The sequence below is a fragment of the Staurois parvus genome, unplaced genomic scaffold (assembly GCF_062004578.1).
Source record: "Staurois parvus isolate SC_StPar_1 unplaced genomic scaffold, SC_StPar_1.0 ptg000135l, whole genome shotgun sequence".
Lineage (NCBI taxonomy): Eukaryota > Metazoa > Chordata > Amphibia > Anura > Ranidae > Staurois > Staurois parvus.
The window spans coordinates 6,603,860-6,621,837 of NW_028317931.1; the positions used below are offsets into that span (position 1 = coordinate 6,603,860).

Here is a 17,978-nt window from a genome sequence, read left to right on the forward strand (position 1 = left end):
AACTTGGTAGGGGTTTTCCCAATTTTTTTTTTTTTTTTTAATCCAAACATTTTTTATTGGAGAACAGCAAATACAAGTACTGCAAAGTATAAGGTTTACCATTTTGACACTTCAAAACTAAAAATAAAAAATGGCTTTAGATACACTCAAATTGTAAACATGCAGACAGAAAAAAGTAATATAGGGGGAAAAAAAAAAACAAAAAACCCCAATTGCATTTATTAGGCTGTATGTTAAGCTCTACCCCTTCCGACAACCGCCTGCACAATATTTCATGAACCCTTTTGCTATGTGCACTAATTTAATCTGACAACACTGCATGCCTCAGTTGCTGCGTTAACCTTCTAAGCATAAGTAATAATTAAAACCAAAACCACCAACAAAATAAAAATTGTTACTCAAAATGTTCTATAAGTGAATATAAATATACAGTTGTTTAGGGTTTTTTCTGTGATACCTGACTTTTGTTTTGTTATATGGGATGATGATGATAAGAGTCTGTTACATCAAATAAGCAGGTGTGCAATACAGACTACAGCAAACAATGCAAAACCATCTAAATAGATATTATAGGCAATAAGATGCTAATAATATTGCAACCCTACACATCACCATGTTTCCTGGTCAAAGCTAGAGAAAGCGGTAAAGAAGCCAGTATTTATAAAGAAGGTGCCTTTGGAAATTGCTGCATCATTCAGCCCTTAAATAAGTATTTACATTACCTGGTATGTTGTAAAACATAGAAAAAATAAAATCCATATATGGAGAGAGAGGTGATTACAGAGAGGTTTTCTTGTTCATACGCAGAGAATTCAGTGTAGCAAAAAACCAATTGACTGCTTGGACATCAGCAGAATCTTCCGTTTGTTGGCAATTTATTGAGGCTGACAAGCTGGTTGCTCTGATTAGCCTCCTAAACTGCAGTGCACTTCAGAATAAAAGCCTGGGATTGCAGTACAGCCTGTGACCAGCAAGTTGTTTTGCAGAGTATAACACACATGCTGTAGATAAAACTAAAAAGGTGTCTGCTATATAAGGGCAGGTTTGCTGCCTAATATTTCACAGCCAAACAATTAGGCTGAAGATTAAAACAATAATTCAAAACGTATGTTAAAATCAGCCATAATTCAATAAATATTAGAGGGGTACTGTGCTTTTTGTTTTGTTTTTTTAAACTAGTCTTTCCAAGCCCTCTGAGTGCTGCCTACTGAGTCTTATACATACCTTCACCCCAACTTCAACAATCTTTACCAAGCGGCCATGCTCAGTACTGCACAGCCTTTCCTCTGAAAATGGCTGCTGCTTACAGCGCATGCATGTCATAGCTCCCTTTGTTCCTATGGGAAAGCCATCCTTTGAGTGACTGCTTAAGGCCACCATAAGTAAAGCTTTCACACAGGAATTAATGGGGCTGCAGAATTCATGCTTTTTTTGGTTACAAATGGATCTACACAGTAAAGATCGCTGAATTGGGGATGAAGGAAAGTATAAGAGGGTGGGGGGAAACTAAATAAAGACAAAAATAAAACTACAGCTGTCCCCTTAGGTTCTGGATGAAGAAGTTTCAGTTGCATGAGTTCAGACCATAAAACATTACAGATTTTTCTTTCTTCGTCTTTAATCCTTAGCTGGTGGTGCCACTGGATACCACGTGTTGTTCACAATATGCTTCCACTCTTGGTGATCAGTGGTCATATTTCTGGCCACATCCATAGTCAGTGGCTGGTTCCTTAGGTCTTTCTTGATGCTGAGCCACATTTTCTTCCCTGCTGTTTGTTGAACCCTCCAGTGGTCAGATCACTCTTGCCAGAGGAGTTCACACTGTAGCTCACTGGTGCTCATTCTGCAAATGTGGGCAAACCATTGCAGTCTGTTTTTGGATTTATTCCTTGACTAAAGGTCGATGACTGCAACTTATCTGAATTGTCTAGTTCTGAAGGCAATCATGAAGAGAGACACCCAAAATCTATCTCAGGCACTGCATTGGAAAGACGTCAAGCTTATTAATGTCAGGTTTGAGCAGAGTCCAGAAAGTTGCTCAAGTTGTACTGGACCCCATGTCTGTCCTCGAATGCCTTCCTCATAAGATCCTTTGCTGCATTTTCTGCACTGGATAAGGTACACAACATTACTGGAGGTGCAGCTGTACGATATGAAATATTGAAGATCCCTTTTGAGTGCCTGACACTTTTTGATGGATTGATTTGGTTGCAGTTTGCAGCGTTTTTTATTGCAGGGTTTGCTTCCATTATTTGTTACATCATCATCAGAAGGAAGTTTCCTACTGATTAGTTTATTTCTGAGGTTGGGGGGTTGTCTGAAAGAAATATTCCAGCAACCCCCAATACTGGCCTTCAGAGTTCCATCCTCTGTTATGATGGGTTGTAAATCTTTGATTATTTTTCTTATCCCTTCTAGTGCTGGGTTGTATGTGGTTACTAGAGGTACACGGTTGTTTGTTTCTCTCTCTTTGTACTGAAGTAGATTTTCTCTTCAGGTTCTCAAGGCTGTGTTTCTGCTGGTGTTGATAGTTTTGTCCTTGTAACCTTTCTTATGGAAGGAGTCTGCTAGTGTCCTGAGTGTATGCTACAATTTCTGCACAACAAATTAATTTATGTACAAATAAGAAAGCAATCTCATTTATGCTCAGTAAGTTTGCCAGTGTGACTCAAGAAAACAGAATTATCGTACCATACTCTATTAGTTGAAGAGATACAAAACTCGTTTGGCAACTACACTGAACATAATTCTGAAATCTGAGATTTAACCATTTGTAACCTAGCAGATAAAAAATAAAGAAAAAAATATTTTATTTACCTGTAAAACTTTTCTAGAAGTACAGTCCAGGACAACAGCATGGTCATAGACAGCTGGGTTATATGCAGTTACCTTCAAGCGATTGGACAGTAGCAATCAGCTGTAAAAGACACCCATATAACCCCTCTGCTAAAAAAAAAAAAAAAAACGGGTTGCTGGGAGTCAAACAATAGGAGGAACCACAACCAGAGGGAATGGTCCTATGTCCCGTACTGTACTCTAAGAAAAGGATTAGAGTACAGTAAGTCAAAAATCATATTTTCTTTCTTGTACAGTACTGTACACAGGCATAGATCTAGACAACTGGAACCACCTCCAAAATCAACACAAATTGAAGTGGGGAAGGCAACATAAACAAAAAACAAGTCCCTGCAACAAAAGGTCAAGGACCATAACTCAAATGGCAGTCAGTAGCACCTTGTGACCAAATCATCAGCATAGACCTGGCAAGTCTGCAAATGTGTGTCCAGAGGACCAAGTCTAGCAATTTTGTGAACCAGATGCCTGGTGCTTAAAAGACCAAGAGGTACCCACGGAGCTGGTGGAGAGCACTTTAACAAGATAGGGTAAACCCTTTTCTTCAATGAATAGGCTTGAACAACAACGTGCCTAATTCACCAGACACTGGTGGAATGAAAAGGGGGAAACCCCTGCGAGAACCTTCAGAAGAGTCGTGATGGGGTCAGTCTCGCCTCGCGATGGGGTCAGTCTGGGGTCAGCCTCGCCTCGCGATGGGGTCAGTCTGGGGTCAGCCTCGCCTCGCGATGGGGTCAGTCTGGGGTCAGCCTCGCCTCGCGATGGGGTCAGTCTCGCCTCGCGATGGGGTCAGTCTGGTGATGGGGCACTACTCCTCCCAAAGTTTGGAGATTCCTGATCTAGAGCATGCAGCTCCAGCTGACTTGTTCCATTGTGTTTGTCAAGTATAGAGTACAACTGGTTGAGATCCCAAGCCAACACAAGACATTGAATTGGGGGGTTTACTGTGTATAAGCTACTAATATACAGTATTAGTATTAGGGGGTGGGGAAAGCAAGAAACCGCTACTAGGGGCATTGTAGCAGCATTTAACAATTGTTTCTGCTGGGAAAAAAAAAAAAAAAAAAAAAATATTCCTAGATGCGGAAGCTCAAAAAAATGCAAATATCCTATGTGTCTATAGACACTGCTTTAGGATAACACTATTTTGATTCTAGGAGCAGAAAAAATGCGAACAGCTTCCTGGAATGCTAGTGTGCATGGAGCATAGGAATTATGTTACTGGCAAAAACACAGGTATAAAGAAATAAAAGCATGAAATTAAAGAAAACTAACCCCAAAAACAAAAATGCAATATTCTGTAGCTTACCAATGATTAGATGTGGTGGTCGCATTAGTCATGTTTAATTTAATTAAAGCATTTAGAGATTTGGCTTAATGATTCTTTAAAGTATACCTATAGGCAAAACTTTTTTTCATATTTGATCGAGTAAGGGAGGGATATAACTGTCAGTTTTTTACCATCTGTGTCCCATTGGGGAGATTTACCTTCACTTCCCATCACATAACCAAAACATGAAGAGAGAAAATTCCAGCAAATTAAGAGAATCTATTGTGGCCCCCCAGGTCAACAGAACTAGTGTCCCCATTGGAAGATTTCCTCATTTACTTTTCTGGGAACAACCCAAATTTTGGTATTTGTTTTTACTTTTGATAATGGTAAAAACAACAAAAACAGGGTGACTAACTGGAGCAGGAGGTAGCAATAAAAACTAGTAACAATTAAACCAAAAGAAGATTAGGATTGGTGCTGAAAACCTTCCCCTCAGAAAATACACAAAAATACCTTTTACAACAAATACATTTTATTAAAATCTAAGATTTTTATTAAAATAATTCATTAAAAAGTCTCGTGGTATACTCCCCTAAAACACATACTCATGTAAAAATAAGCCCAAAAGCAGCTCAGCAACCCCAACATCATCCCCCCCAAGCATGTTTTTTGCTATACTACCAATATTAAATAATACATCCCAAAAATAAGGGGGGGGGGGGGAATTGAATAGATGATTTCCCAACGTGTTTCACAAATAGCTTCTTCAGGAGTTCAAGGGGTGCGATTTGGCTGTAGATAAAGGTAAATACCCCTTGAGGGTTATTTTTTGAGTTGATGGATGCCCCACAGTGCACAATTGAGGTCAGAGGTAAGAAGATGGAATATAGGAGATGGACCCAGTGCTCAGAAATCCAATCCAAAAGCCCTGGCAGGCCAAGCATAGAGGGGAGAGACCACAATACAATCCACAATGGGCCCTTCTAATAGTACTTAATGTAGAGAACTGTCCAATAAGATCCAAAATGTCCAAGGGGATAAATATAAAGAGCCCGGCTATAGCCACAATCTTGCTATCCTCATCCAAAGCCTTCAGACTTGTGAAACCGTAACCTCTGCCAGCACAGATATGGGGACAATGACTAGTATAAAACTACAAATAAATTAAAAGTACAAATTTCCACCATTTTAAAAAAACTTTTCTGCCTAGGAACACTCCAAGGACCTTGCTAATACCTTTATGTACCGGATGTTTTTGTGCTCTTCCGATATTGATTTAACGTTTTCACTAAGAGCTTATGTCCCTGATTTTGGGGTTAAAATGGTCACTATTGTTTCTAGTTATAGAGGGTAATGGGAGGTACCATATCTACCTGCTCTTAGGCAGGAGTTTAACTGTGTTAATGATAGAGAACCTGTTAGCCAACCTAAACTTTTAAAACTTTAATCTGGTTGAATAAAAAAATAAAAAAACACGACACTAGTTAGCAATATTATTTCTGAGGTATGAAAATTCCATGGAATCCATAAGGCATCTGTACAGGAATGTCAGCCCGGGCAAGTTCTGTGAAACTTTGGGCATCTAAGATGAGCAGAAATGTTGTTTTATCCTACAAGGAAGACAAAAAAAAAAAAAAATGTAAAATTAAAAATGTCTATTTTTATTACAAATTTCATGGGTTTATAGGTTTGAACATTTGTTTTTTGTGCTCATTGCAAATACATAAATGATTGACAAAAAGCATAACTGCAGCACATCCTTAAAGCAGAACTCCACTCTCTCAATCATTTACTATTTTTAATATTTATGCTGCTAGCATTAGTAAATAGATTGCCATTTGTTCTTAAATATGATATACTTTCCAACCACCCCAACCTATAACTGGCCTTAGCAGCAAGGAGCACATGGAAAGGCGACGCATGTCAAAAAAACAACATGCCTGGAGGGAGCCCATCCTTCCTTAACCACTTGCCCTCCAGAGGCTTTACCCCCTTCCTCACCAGGCCATTTTTTGCGATACAGCACTGAGTTACTTTAACTGAAAATTGCACGGTCATGCAACGCTGCACCCAGATGAAATTTGCATCTTTTCCTAGGAATTGAGCTTTCGGTGGTATTTGATCACCTGTGCTTTTTTTATTTATGCTATAAGCAAAAAAAGACCGACAATTGAGAATACAATATTTTTTACTTTCCTATTAAACATGTCCAGTTAAAAAAAAAAAAAAAAAAAAAATCAAATTGTCATAAATTTAGGGCGAAATGTATTCTGCTCCATGTCTTCGCTAAAAAAAAAAAAAAAATCCCAATACGTGTAAATTGTTTTATGTGAAAGTTACAGCGTTTACAAATGGCTGTATAGATACTGGGATTTTTTTTTCTACCAGTAATGGCGGCAATCAGCGACCTTTAGCCGGACTGTGGAACTGCGGCAGGCATTGTGACACGGGGGGGGAACTAACTTGGTGTCACTGACATCCCCAGTGACACCAATACAGTGATCAGTACTAAAAAACAGCACTGACACTGTACTAATGACACTGGGCAGGAAGAGATTAATGTGAGGGGTGATCAAAGGGTTAACTGTGTGCATTTTACTAGAGGTCAGGAGGGTTTTTCACTTTAAGCACACTGTTCGGGATGGCTGTGCTGTGCACAGCCATCCTGAGCTGTGTGCCTGAGCTGACAGGGAGGAAGACTGTTTGTAAACAAAACAGTCTTCAATCCCAGTCAGTGATTCTCAGTAATCGGGTGCAGGCGGTTAATCACTGGGCGGGACCCGTTGATTGACATCAGCGGCCGCAAACAGCTTGTGTGCGCCCCCCACCCGGAAATACAAAATCATGTGTATATACACACTGTTTTTGCGCACCCATGCTGTGCTATACGGCAGTGGGTAAGTGGTTAAAAGATATAGGGACGCATTGGACACCCAGCAACAACATAATGACTACAAAGGTATTCAGTGTGTCCCCTCACCAATTTACCAACAGTAGAAACAAATGGCAACCACCCCAACCTATAACTGGCCTTAGCAGCAAGGCGCACATGAAAGGGTAACGCATGTCAAAAAAACGCCAAAACAAAAATTCCCAGCTCACTTACCAGCCAGCCTGAAAAACCAAATTGACCCCCTCTAATAGTTTGTGTTAAAAACGAGGGGTTTAGTTTGCACACATTGGTGAGAGGACGCACTGGATACATTTGCTGCCATTGCTGGGTGTCCAATGCGTCCCTATACCTTTGAGGGGTGGGCTCCCTCCAGGCATACCTGCCCTTAATCTATCCATTATTATATATGTGCTTCAACTCAGGAGACTCTCAAAGTTAGAGTAAGGACTGCAGTACACTGGAGTGCAGTGATGTGGCCGCTGCAGCTTACACATATATTTGCAAATGTGTGAAAACTAAACGGGACCTGCTAGGGTCAGTTTGGTTTGATGCAGGCTGGCAAGTGAGCTGAAAATTTTTGTTCTTATTGCACAGCCTACCATGCTAATGTACTAAACTTTTCAGCTTTACATGATTGTACCTTATTGGAATGAATTATAGATGTGCCTTTTTTCTGTTTATTATACTTTATGCTGTTTTTGCAGCCTACTCAAAAAAAAAAAAAAAAAAAAAAAAAAAAAAAAAAAAAAAAAGGGAGGAGGAGGTCACATTTACCAGCCCCTTCCTTCCCTGAATGAACACAATGGAGGTTATTTACGAAAACTGCATGGTGCAAAATCTGGTGCAGCTCTGTATAGAAACCAATCAGCTTCCAGGTTGTTTTCAAAGCTTAATTGAACAAGCTGAAGTTAGAAGCAGATTGGCTGCCATGCACAGCTGCACCAGATTTTGCACTCTCCAGTTTTAGTAAACCTCCCCCAATGAGCGATCGGTACCGATCACTTTGTGTTTATTCATAACTTAAGCAAAGTAAACTTTTTTTTTTCCTTTTTGGAAGGCGGGGCCTGTCAGGTTGTCTGTATGGGGCCCCGTGGTTTCTAACAGCAGCCCTGACCACATACACTGCACATGCATTTTTCTCTCTGGCAAGTGTACTATAAATACACTATTTATATGTATTTATTATTTATTTCAGGTACTTCTATAGTGCCGTCAATTTATGCAGTGCAAAATATATATATTACATTCACATCAGTCCCTAACCCTCAAGGGGCATCCAATCTAAGGTCCCTAACTCCCATTCATACATACACATACTAGGGCCAATTTAGACAGGAGCCAATTAACCTACCAGTGTGTCAGGAAACCGGAGTAACCCCACGCAGGCACAGGGAGAACATGCAAACTCCAGGCAGGTGGTGCTGTGGTTGGGATACGAACCAACAACCCTAGTACTTCCAGGCGGAAGTTCTAACCATTTAGCCACTGTGCTGCCCACTATGCACCATACCCAACACCTAGTGTTGCACAAATACAGCTGCATACAAAACATTGCAGAAATACATAAACTATAGGATCAAGTCACAAAGCTAATATTAAGACCGATGGGATATGAAAATTATAGTCACATGGATAAAGATCCTTATCCCTGCATTAGGCTTAATTCACACAGCCGTTTGGAGGTCATACTGTGTGCAGAGGCACCCCCAAGACCTGCAGATAGTGTGCATTTGGAGCATACGTCAGTGCGCATGCAGGTGCTTTATGCAGCCCCCGCCCCATAATACATCTCCATAGGCAGCTGTACACAGCAGCACATAATGGGGGGATGTCATTGCGCTGGTTCTGCACAATGTATGGCCGCGTGCATGAAGACTTAAGGCTGTGAATTGAGCCTTTCTAGGCATAATTTGCACAACTTTTTTTTTTTTTTTTTTTAAGCAGTGATGCTGGCAAATCTGTATCAACCAGAATTTGTGGGTTACAATACTTTGCAACCAACAGTTTTCAGGTAATAATGCATACACAACATATATACAGTATTTAACTGTACCAGGGGCGGACTGACCATTTGGAAACTCGGGCACTGCCCGAGGGCCTGGGGTCAGTAGGGGGCCCCATGAGATGCCCCGGTACCTTTTTCATAGGCTTTTTTGAGTTTGGGCAAGGACACAGGGGCCCCATGATCCCCTATTGCCCGGGGGCCCCATGAGTTGTCAGTCCGTCCCTGAACTGTACATTACTTTGGTGAGCTGTTTCCTACCTGACGGGGAGTGACTACAGCTGAAAGGATAACTCCATCATCTTCTTCCATAGAATCTGGACGAGGCACAAACACCGGCTCCGAGGGATAGACACCATCTTCTTGCCAAATCTTAAAACCCATAGTATACTCATGTGACTAACAGAATAAATGTACAATGTCCATTAATGTGACAAGGAGACATATTGGAGTCCAACCTAAAGTGATTCTAAGTCCTCATGCACACAGGACATTTTTACAGCGGCTGTTTTTGGCTTTTGATGTTGGTTTCTACAGCAAACCCCCAGCATGTTATCCTATGTGTCCATGCACACAGACTAATCAACATTTTTTGGCAGAGGCATTTTTTGGCTGGAATAAAAACCCAGAACTAGTGGGTATCTAGAGGAGGTTCATAGTTGTAAAAACGCTCTAACGTAGTAAAACGCTGCAAACTGGCATTTGTTTGGCCAAAAAAAAGGTTGTAAAAAAAGCTAAAAACTGCAAAACGCAGGAAAATGCTGCTAAATGCTAATGTAAAAAAAAAAAAAAAAAAAAAAAAAAAAAAAAAGCTGAACGCAAGTCCTTAAAGTGAATTTACACAGCTAATGTTATCAGAATTATCAAAACTTCCTGTGTGCATGAGGACTGAAGGATCTTTTTTTTTGGTAACATAACATGCTATACTTGCCTGCTGTATGCAGTGGTTTTGCACAAAGCAGCCTGGATCCTGCTTTTCTCAGGTCCCCGGCCCGCCTCCTCTGTCGGTTGCCCCCAGAGCAAGCAGCTTGCTATTGGGCAACTGCTGCTCCGTGTGTCTATTCACACATGGAGCCACGTCTTGGCCCCACCCCCTCTACTCATTGGCTGCGATTGACAGCAGCAGGAGCCAATGGCTCCCACTTGCTTTCTCAGCAGCTTGCTATGGGGGCACCCGCTGCCGTGTGTCCATTCACATATGGAGCTGCGTCTTGGCCCCACCCCCTCTCCTCATTGGCTGACTGGCTGTGATTGACAGCAGCAGGAGCCAATGGCTCCCGCTTGCTGTCTCAGCAGCTTGAGGAGGCAGAGATCCCAGGCAGCCGAGGCTGTCATTCACATTGTATCACGATGAGGCTCAGTTACGTATTGAGGGGAACTGGGGGCACTGCTGCATATAGAGGTTTTTTACCTTCGTGCGTAGAATACATGAAGGTTAAAAAAAAAAAAAAAAAAAAAAAAAAAAACCCTTCAACCTTTACAACCACTTTAAAGTAAATGTAAACCCTCACTTTGTAAACAGCCCATTCAGTTTAAAATATAGAGATTAAAGGCAAAACATTTGCGTATAGATAAAAAAAATATATATTATATAAATACCTTTTATTCCCCCGTTTTTATATACACGATCATATATCCTTTGTTCTCAGCTACATAAGAGCAGGGGGAGGAGAAACAGCAGTATTCCGATCTTCCTAGTGAATGGCTGTGCGATTGAGGGGGGGGGGGGGGGGGGTGTCAGGACAAGTCTGATCATTGGAGGATAGTAGGCAGAGTTCCAAGCACAGCTAGAGAATTGGCCATAGTGTGTGCTCCAGCCTAGTGTGGTCAGTTTATCATAAGAAAGCAGAAGGACTGGCAGGAACACCAGGGATTTCACCCAAAAGAAGCAATACAGAGAGAATGCTTTTTCCACACAAGTACAGCAGGCACATACTGTAATATAAAATTTTGGGTTTACATATGCTTTCAAATATGGAGTGGTTAATAATAAATTAATGCAAAATCAGAAATGAGAGATTAGTCCTACATATTACACAGGGAGTTACAGCAAGACCATCTACCTGAAAATGTTGGTACTTGGTCATACATGCAGTAGTCTTTTCCTCCTATTGGGCACTGAGGGCTCCCCATCATAACCATGAGCTAACAGTGAGGCTTGGATCAGGGGTGTATTTACCACAAGGAACTTGCCTAGGGCGGCATTTTTCAGGGGGGCAGCACATCCCCAAGAAGGGACATGCATACCATGGGAAGCAGGTGGGATCCTAGAGAGGCTGTGGGCTGCTTGGTGTATGTACGGTAGAGTCTAACTCTCAGTCTTCTAGAGCCATGAAGATGGGTGTATCACTGGGGGGGGGGGTTAGTGGAAGGTTCTCCCAGGTGGGGGCAGGGGTGTTGGTCAATGTCAGACTCTCTGCGGGAGGGGGAAGGGGGGGGGGGGGATGGGTGTTTGTCATGTCCATATGTCCATGGGGGCAAATGGTTTTTGTGTTGCCTAGGGTAGCACAAAACCTAAATATACCACTGGCCTGGACGTGTGCAGCCATGAGCTCTCTACCACAAAAAAAAAACGAAAACAAAAACTTTGCATAGTTGAGTCACTTAAAAAAAAAAAAAAAAAAAAAAACCCACACACTTTACCAAAAAGCAAGATTTTGAAGGTGCTATGAAATGTACATGGCAGTTACTACAAAATCAGGAACACTTTAACTTCATAGTAACTAAAGATGACATGCTATACTGTATATAATGGAAGAATTCTAAAACAAAATGGAAGGTTCTGTTAAAATAAATAAAGAAGGTTTACTACAAATTTCCTCCAGTACCCTTAAGGAAAGGAAAATATTCTCACCTTCATTTCCTTGGTCACCACATCCATTTTAACAAGGCTGCTGCCAACAAAATGCTGAAGTCCACATCCATAGAAATAGCGGTACTTTTTGGTGTTGTATCTGGAGTAATTGATGGCTGGGAATTCAAGGCTTCCAACCTCTTCAAATGTTTCATCATACAGGTTCTCATGAGTACACCACACCTAGAAAAGTCATAGCCGGTGACAGATATTACCATACTAATACCTACAGGTATATAGAAAGCCGTAGGTTTTGGAACAAAAAAACCCCCAGTACCAAACTATTTTTTGTACACTAAAATAATTCAAACAGCAATGATGATTGCGTGCTAAACAGTGTTGGGCTGAACGTTCAAGTCAAGCATTGACCATTCGTGTGTTGGCTCCGATCGTGTGAACCACACCCCTTCTGACATCATGACAGTATGTAAAGACTCATCGCAGCGCATCTATCAGAAGGCGGGAGCCAGTGTCAAGAGCGGAGCGGGGTTCCCCCCCCCCTCTTTCGTGTACCGACTGGCAACGTGATTGACTTTGGATCTACTTCGGGGGATCTTTTTTTATTTTAATTTTTATAAAAGGACTTGTCAAAGACTGTCTTACACTACACTTTTTTGTACTCATTCACATAGGGGCCGATAGAATCCGATAAGCCCCCTGCCCGCAGACCCCCCACAACCACAGCCCAGGGTTGTGGGGAAGAGGTCCTTGTCCCCATCAACATGGGGACAAGGTGTTTTGGGGGAGGGGAGCCCCCTTGCCGCAAAGCACCCCCCCATATTGAGGGCAAGTGGCCTGGTATTGTTCAGGAGAGGGTGCTCGTTCGTCCCTCCCCTTTCCTCATCTGCCAGGCTGCATACTCAGATAAGGGTCTGGTATGGATTTTGAGGGGACCCCACACCATGGTTTTTTTTTTTTTTTTTTAATTTTGGCATGGGGGTTCCCCTCAAAATGTATACCATACCCAAAGGGCGTGGTATGGATGGGAGTGGGGACCCCACGTCTTTTTTTTTTTTTAGATTGTTGGGCGATGCCGACAATTCTTGTTACAGTGGAACCCCACTGACAGCTGATACATGAATGAATGTCTCCCTACTAAAATACTGCATGACTTAATATAACGCATGCAGTATTTTAGTAACTGAGCGGTATCTTAGCACACACTCAGATGCGGTAAGATACCGCTAAAGTAAATTGCTCATGTTCGACGTTCATGGTCGAACATTCTGTAGGTTTGAATGTTTGACCACGAACCGGAGGGGGTGTTCGGCCCATCACTAGTGCTAAGTGAATTAAAGCATAGACAGCTATTACAAGTGGTCTTTTATTGACTGGCCTAATCAGTTACATTAGAACAATGGCCTCATATTATAAAATATGTGCCACAGCACTTGACCACTTGCCAACCACTCTGTAGCAGTTTTACTGCTACAGGGCAGCCTCTCTGCGCAAAATCACACACATATATACATTCACATACACACGTGTGTAATTTTGCATTTCAAGGTAGGAAGCACATGCACGTGTGTGCCGTCCTACCCACACTGTTATTGGCTACTGTAGGTGTCAATCACCGGGTCCAGGACCTGGACTTTGTAATGGGCGGAGCAGCTGACAGGAGAGAGATCTGCGAGTGTAAACATAGATCTCTCTCCTGTCAGAAGGGACATGCTGGTTTTTATCTTTCTGCAAAGCAGGGAGATAAAAACCAGCATGTCCCCTAGTAAAACACTACACAGTTTATTCACTCCCTAACACGGAGTTAACCCTTTGATCACCCCAGATGCTAACCCCCTTCCTGCCCAGTGTCATTAGTACATTGGCACTGCTTATTAGCACTGATCACTGTATTAGTGTCACTGGAGATGTCAGTGGCAGTTAGTTACCACTCAGTGGGAATTCGTGTCAGAATGCCCGCCGCACTATCACAGTCCTGCTAAAAGTCACTAATGAGTATAGCCGAAAGCAAAAAATTGTGGGTTTTATATCTGGAAGGAGTACTTGTGACCATTGGCTTAGAGATCCTGTGGGACATTCCTTCCTGTACACCACAGACAAAGTTAAACAGTTCTTAGGGCTTTTTTTAATTTTTTTAGTTCTGCAGTTTATTGGGGTATCCCATGTTTACTCCCCCTAGCCAAGTTCAACGTTCCCAATAAAAACCCAAAAGAGACCCCTAGACTGTTCCTTGGAGCCATTGGAAGTGTGAAATAAATGCTGTGTGCCTGGCTGTGTGTGATCCAAGTGGGGAAATAGGACTACATTCACCAGCGGCTCTTAAGTGGGTGTGCTACATATAGTATGTAAAACGTTGCATAAATTGTCAACACTATACATACCTGTAATATATAAATAAAGTTAGTTACATAAACAAACAAAAAAAAAAAAAAGGCACTTTGTTCTTGATCCAAAAAGGTATAATTATCCAGGACCTCTATATTAAAAAAAAAACAAAAAAAAAAAACAACAACAACCCAGTAATAGGTAATTTCCTGAACGTTGTGAGCTTCTGCCATTTGGACCGTCCGTCCAAAGAAAAGCCAGCATTTTATTGATTTGCCATCTGATGTGAACAGCTATTTTATTACTGAATTATAGCCAACAAATAAACATACTATTCACATGCATGACCTCCAAAGTCCACATGTACCTTACCTTTTCAAGGTCCTCCTTAACAGCGGTGGCAGTTGTATATTCTAGAGGATTTAGGTCTATACTTTGTGGTGTGTCAGAGTCGATATTAAGAGGAAAAACAAATCTGCGAGGGTAGGACTTGGCCACTGAATTATAGACCTGATAAAAAAATTATGCATTTTAGATTATAAAAACAATCAATTCTAAGCAAAGAAAAAAAAGATGCATCCACAGCATTTGTCAAGAACACATAGTTCAGGCACTTTAGTTCTTGTGAAAGTTCAGGCTGCATGGTGTAAGAAAAAGTCCCATCTTACAGACATTCCACTTATTCAGTAAAATACCCTAAACGGTTTAAAGTGTTACTAAACCCACAACAGTAAAATCAGTCCGTACGTGAAAGCAATCCAGTGGCTATTTAGCCGCACTGATTGCTTTTACAGTGTTCTGCATTGCTGGCTGAAAACATTATACTGGGTTCATGGCTGCAACTGCATCCATGAACTCTGTTTTCTCACTTCATCTAGAGGACTTATGGGTACATCCTATAGTGCTGAAGCAGTTAAAAAGTGTTACTAAAACCACAACAGTAAAATCAGTCTGTATATGCAGTAAAGCGCGCTTGTTATACTCATTTTGGAACCTAAGTGATTAATCCTCTGCATTGTGTAGAAATACTGTTTGATCCGGTCTTCTCTGATCTACTGTCCAATTCATCTGACGACAGTACAGAGAAGGTCTAGTATTCACTTTAGCAATACACACTAAACTGAGCATGTGCAGAGTGTTTTTCTGTGGGAAGGTGCTTGTGATCAGCACAGGACCAATTAGCACTGTCCAGACAGAGAAGGTTATGCAGACTCATAGGACAGTCAGAGCAGAATGAAAACTCCTCCTACAAGATTTAACCAGGGCTCAGCTGGACACTGATAGAAGAAGTCACAAGACTGCTATATACTGCTGATAAGAAAAAGGTATTTAGCAGGTTTTATTTATTAAAATTGCATTTCCATGTTGTGTGTACTGTGGGAGACCAGATATAGCGAATGCAGGGTCCTGGGTTTAGTAGCACTTTAAGTGTTGAAAGGTGACAACTTACATTTTGCATCCTGGGTAAAAGGTGGAATTTGCTGCAGTTTGCACCTCTTGCTCTTAATGAGCCAAGATGAACAACATGAGGCAAAGAAACTCAGAAAAGTTAATGTTTTCTGTAGGAATTTGTCTTCCACTTGCTCCTCTGTAGAATTAGTCAGAACTTGCAACTTTCCTTATTAGTTCTACAAATTGGATTGAGTCTTAACAGGCCGAGTACAGTCCACCTGACCCAAGGGATAGTGCTTAGTCCTGGTGATTTACTCCTCAGACATCACATGCTGCATCAAGGAATAAATCAACTGTCAAAAGGTTACAACAAAGATTTTAGGGCTCATTTACTCTTGCGTCGACTTTAAACACACATAAAAAGCGCCTACTGAGTCAACATGCCTTTTGTGTATTTTTGATGCTTTGAGAATGCGTCAGTAGTGCTTTTATGAAGCTTTAATCAAACTTGGCAAATTCCATTTGTGTGCAGATATTTTTTTATTTGTTTTAAAGGGGCCAGTAGAACCCCAATTCAGTAGTACCCCCGTCCAGCAGATCCCCAGCTCATTAGTACCCCCGTCCAGCAGATCCCCAGCTCATTAGTACCCCCGTCCAGCAGATCCCCAGCTCATTAGTACCCCCGTCCAGCAGATCCCCAGCTCATTAGTACCCCCGTCCAGCAGATCCCCAGCTCATTAGTACCCCCGTCCAGCAGATCCCCAGCTCATTAGTACCCCCGTCCAGCAGATCCCCAGCTCAGTAGTAACCCCCAGCTTTGATAATCCTCTGGTTTACCGATCCTTCTCTCCAGTCCCCGCTCAGCTCCCACTATATTGCTTCCATGCTGCACACCATGTGCGACATCTGCTAGTTTGTCCCCCAACTCAGCTGATTTTCTACCACTCAGTCCTCTCTCCGATCCCTGCTCATCGCCTGCTATAGTGTTCCCATGTTGCACACCACATGTGCAGCCTGCTAGTTGCTCCAGTCCAGACCCCGTTCACCTTCTGCTGCTCCACACCAGACATGACGTCTGCACCAGACACTCCCAGAATAAGATTTGCATATGAACCAGGAGAGACTGCTGGTGACGTCTTTCCGGTTTGCTTGTTGGTTTCCCAATGTATCCTGGGATCTCATACCTGCAATACTTAAGAAACAAAAAACGAAGCTAAAGTTCAACAAAACCTTCTCAAAAGCTACAGGTGCTGTAAGTGAGCATTGTCAGACTTCTATGGAGGCTTTGAAGATGCTTTGAAGCAAGAAAACACAACACAGGGTATCATTTTGAAGCAAAGCAAACAGTGTAAACAGGACTGTAAGCTTACCATTTTATTTAGTGACAGGGGCTTTGGCTGGCAGGCATTCAGAGCACTACAAAAACACAAAAAGTGTCCAATGCCACATTTTGAAGCAAGTGTAAATGAGCCCTTGAAGTCCAGTTTCAGTCCTTTCCAACAGCTTAGAAACACCTGCTGCGTGTTTACAAAGTCTGGCAGCCTGCCAAAATCTGCTCTAATAGAAGACATTGGAGATTTCAGTGCTTCTGTTGGGAACGTTGAAGATCAATTTCTTTAAGAGGTTTAGTTACCGAGTATAAAAATGGCTCGTCTTAAAGTACTGTTGCAGAGTGCCCATTTACTCACTTTCCTCAGTGACAGGTGTGGGCTTTTTATGGTTCCCATCATGCCCTGGACTACTGGACACACAGTGGGGAATAGAATGATTTGATCCCCTGCAGATTTTGTATGTTTGCTCACTTACAAATAAATGAAGGGTCTATAAATGTTTATCATAGGTGTATTTTAAATGAGACAGACTATCAACCAAAAATCCAGAAAAAAACACACATGATACAATTGTTATAAATTGAGTTGCGGTTCAGTGAGTAAAATCATATTTGATCCCCTACCAACCAACAATAATTCTGGCTCCCACAGACTGGCTATGTGCTCATGTGGTACACAGATTAGTCCTGTCAATTTAAGAAGGTGCTCCTAAGAATAACTAACAGTGTACAATAACAGGTGCATACTGTAAAAGACCTGTCCACAGAATCTCTTAGGCACCACCATGGGGAAGACCAAAGAGCTGTCAAAAGACATCAGGGACAAGACTGTAGATCTACACAAGGTTGGAATGGGCTACAAGACCATCAGCAAAGCTTGGTGAGGAGGAGACAACTATTGGTTATTTTGTATTTCTTCCATTTGCAAATAATCACTCCATCAATTGCTCTCGGTCTGGAGCTCCATGCAAGATTTTGCCTCATACGGTAAGCATGATCATGAGAAAAGTGAGATATCAGTCCAGAACTACACGGGAGGAGCTTGTGAATGATCTCCAGGTAGTTGGGACCACAGTCACCACACCAACCACTGGTAAC

The 17,978-nt window shown here is 41.8% G+C and overlaps 2 protein-coding genes across 3 annotated transcripts in view; both read right to left on the reverse strand.

The window, feature by feature from the left end:
* LOC149466019 (carotenoid-cleaving dioxygenase, mitochondrial-like) overlaps positions 1–2,832 on the reverse strand; it is a 45,289-nt gene extending 42,457 nt beyond the window's left edge. The window contains exon 1 of one of the 2 annotated variants that reach the window (XM_089673101.1): positions 2,818–2,832. Coding sequence is in view for 1 of the 2 variants with exons in the window: in XM_089673100.1 (XP_089529226.1) it covers positions 723–759 (37 nt within the window). In the remaining variant the exon portion in view is untranslated. Of the gene's footprint in view, positions 1–722; positions 1,207–2,817 lie in introns of those variants that run through there. The other variant, XM_089673100.1, reaches the window with a different exon arrangement.
* A 1,808-nt stretch (positions 2,833–4,640) lies between these two features.
* LOC149466020 (carotenoid-cleaving dioxygenase, mitochondrial-like) overlaps positions 4,641–17,978 on the reverse strand; it is a 32,657-nt gene continuing 19,319 nt past the window's right edge. Inside the window, exons 8-11 of the mRNA XM_089673102.1 lie at positions 14,531–14,668; positions 11,876–12,058; positions 9,283–9,393; positions 4,641–5,736 (exon numbers count right to left, since the gene is read on the reverse strand). Of these exons, the coding sequence (XP_089529228.1) occupies positions 5,620–5,736; positions 9,283–9,393; positions 11,876–12,058; positions 14,531–14,668 (549 nt within the window). The 3' untranslated portion in view covers positions 4,641–5,619. The remainder of the gene's footprint in view (positions 5,737–9,282; positions 9,394–11,875; positions 12,059–14,530; positions 14,669–17,978) is intronic.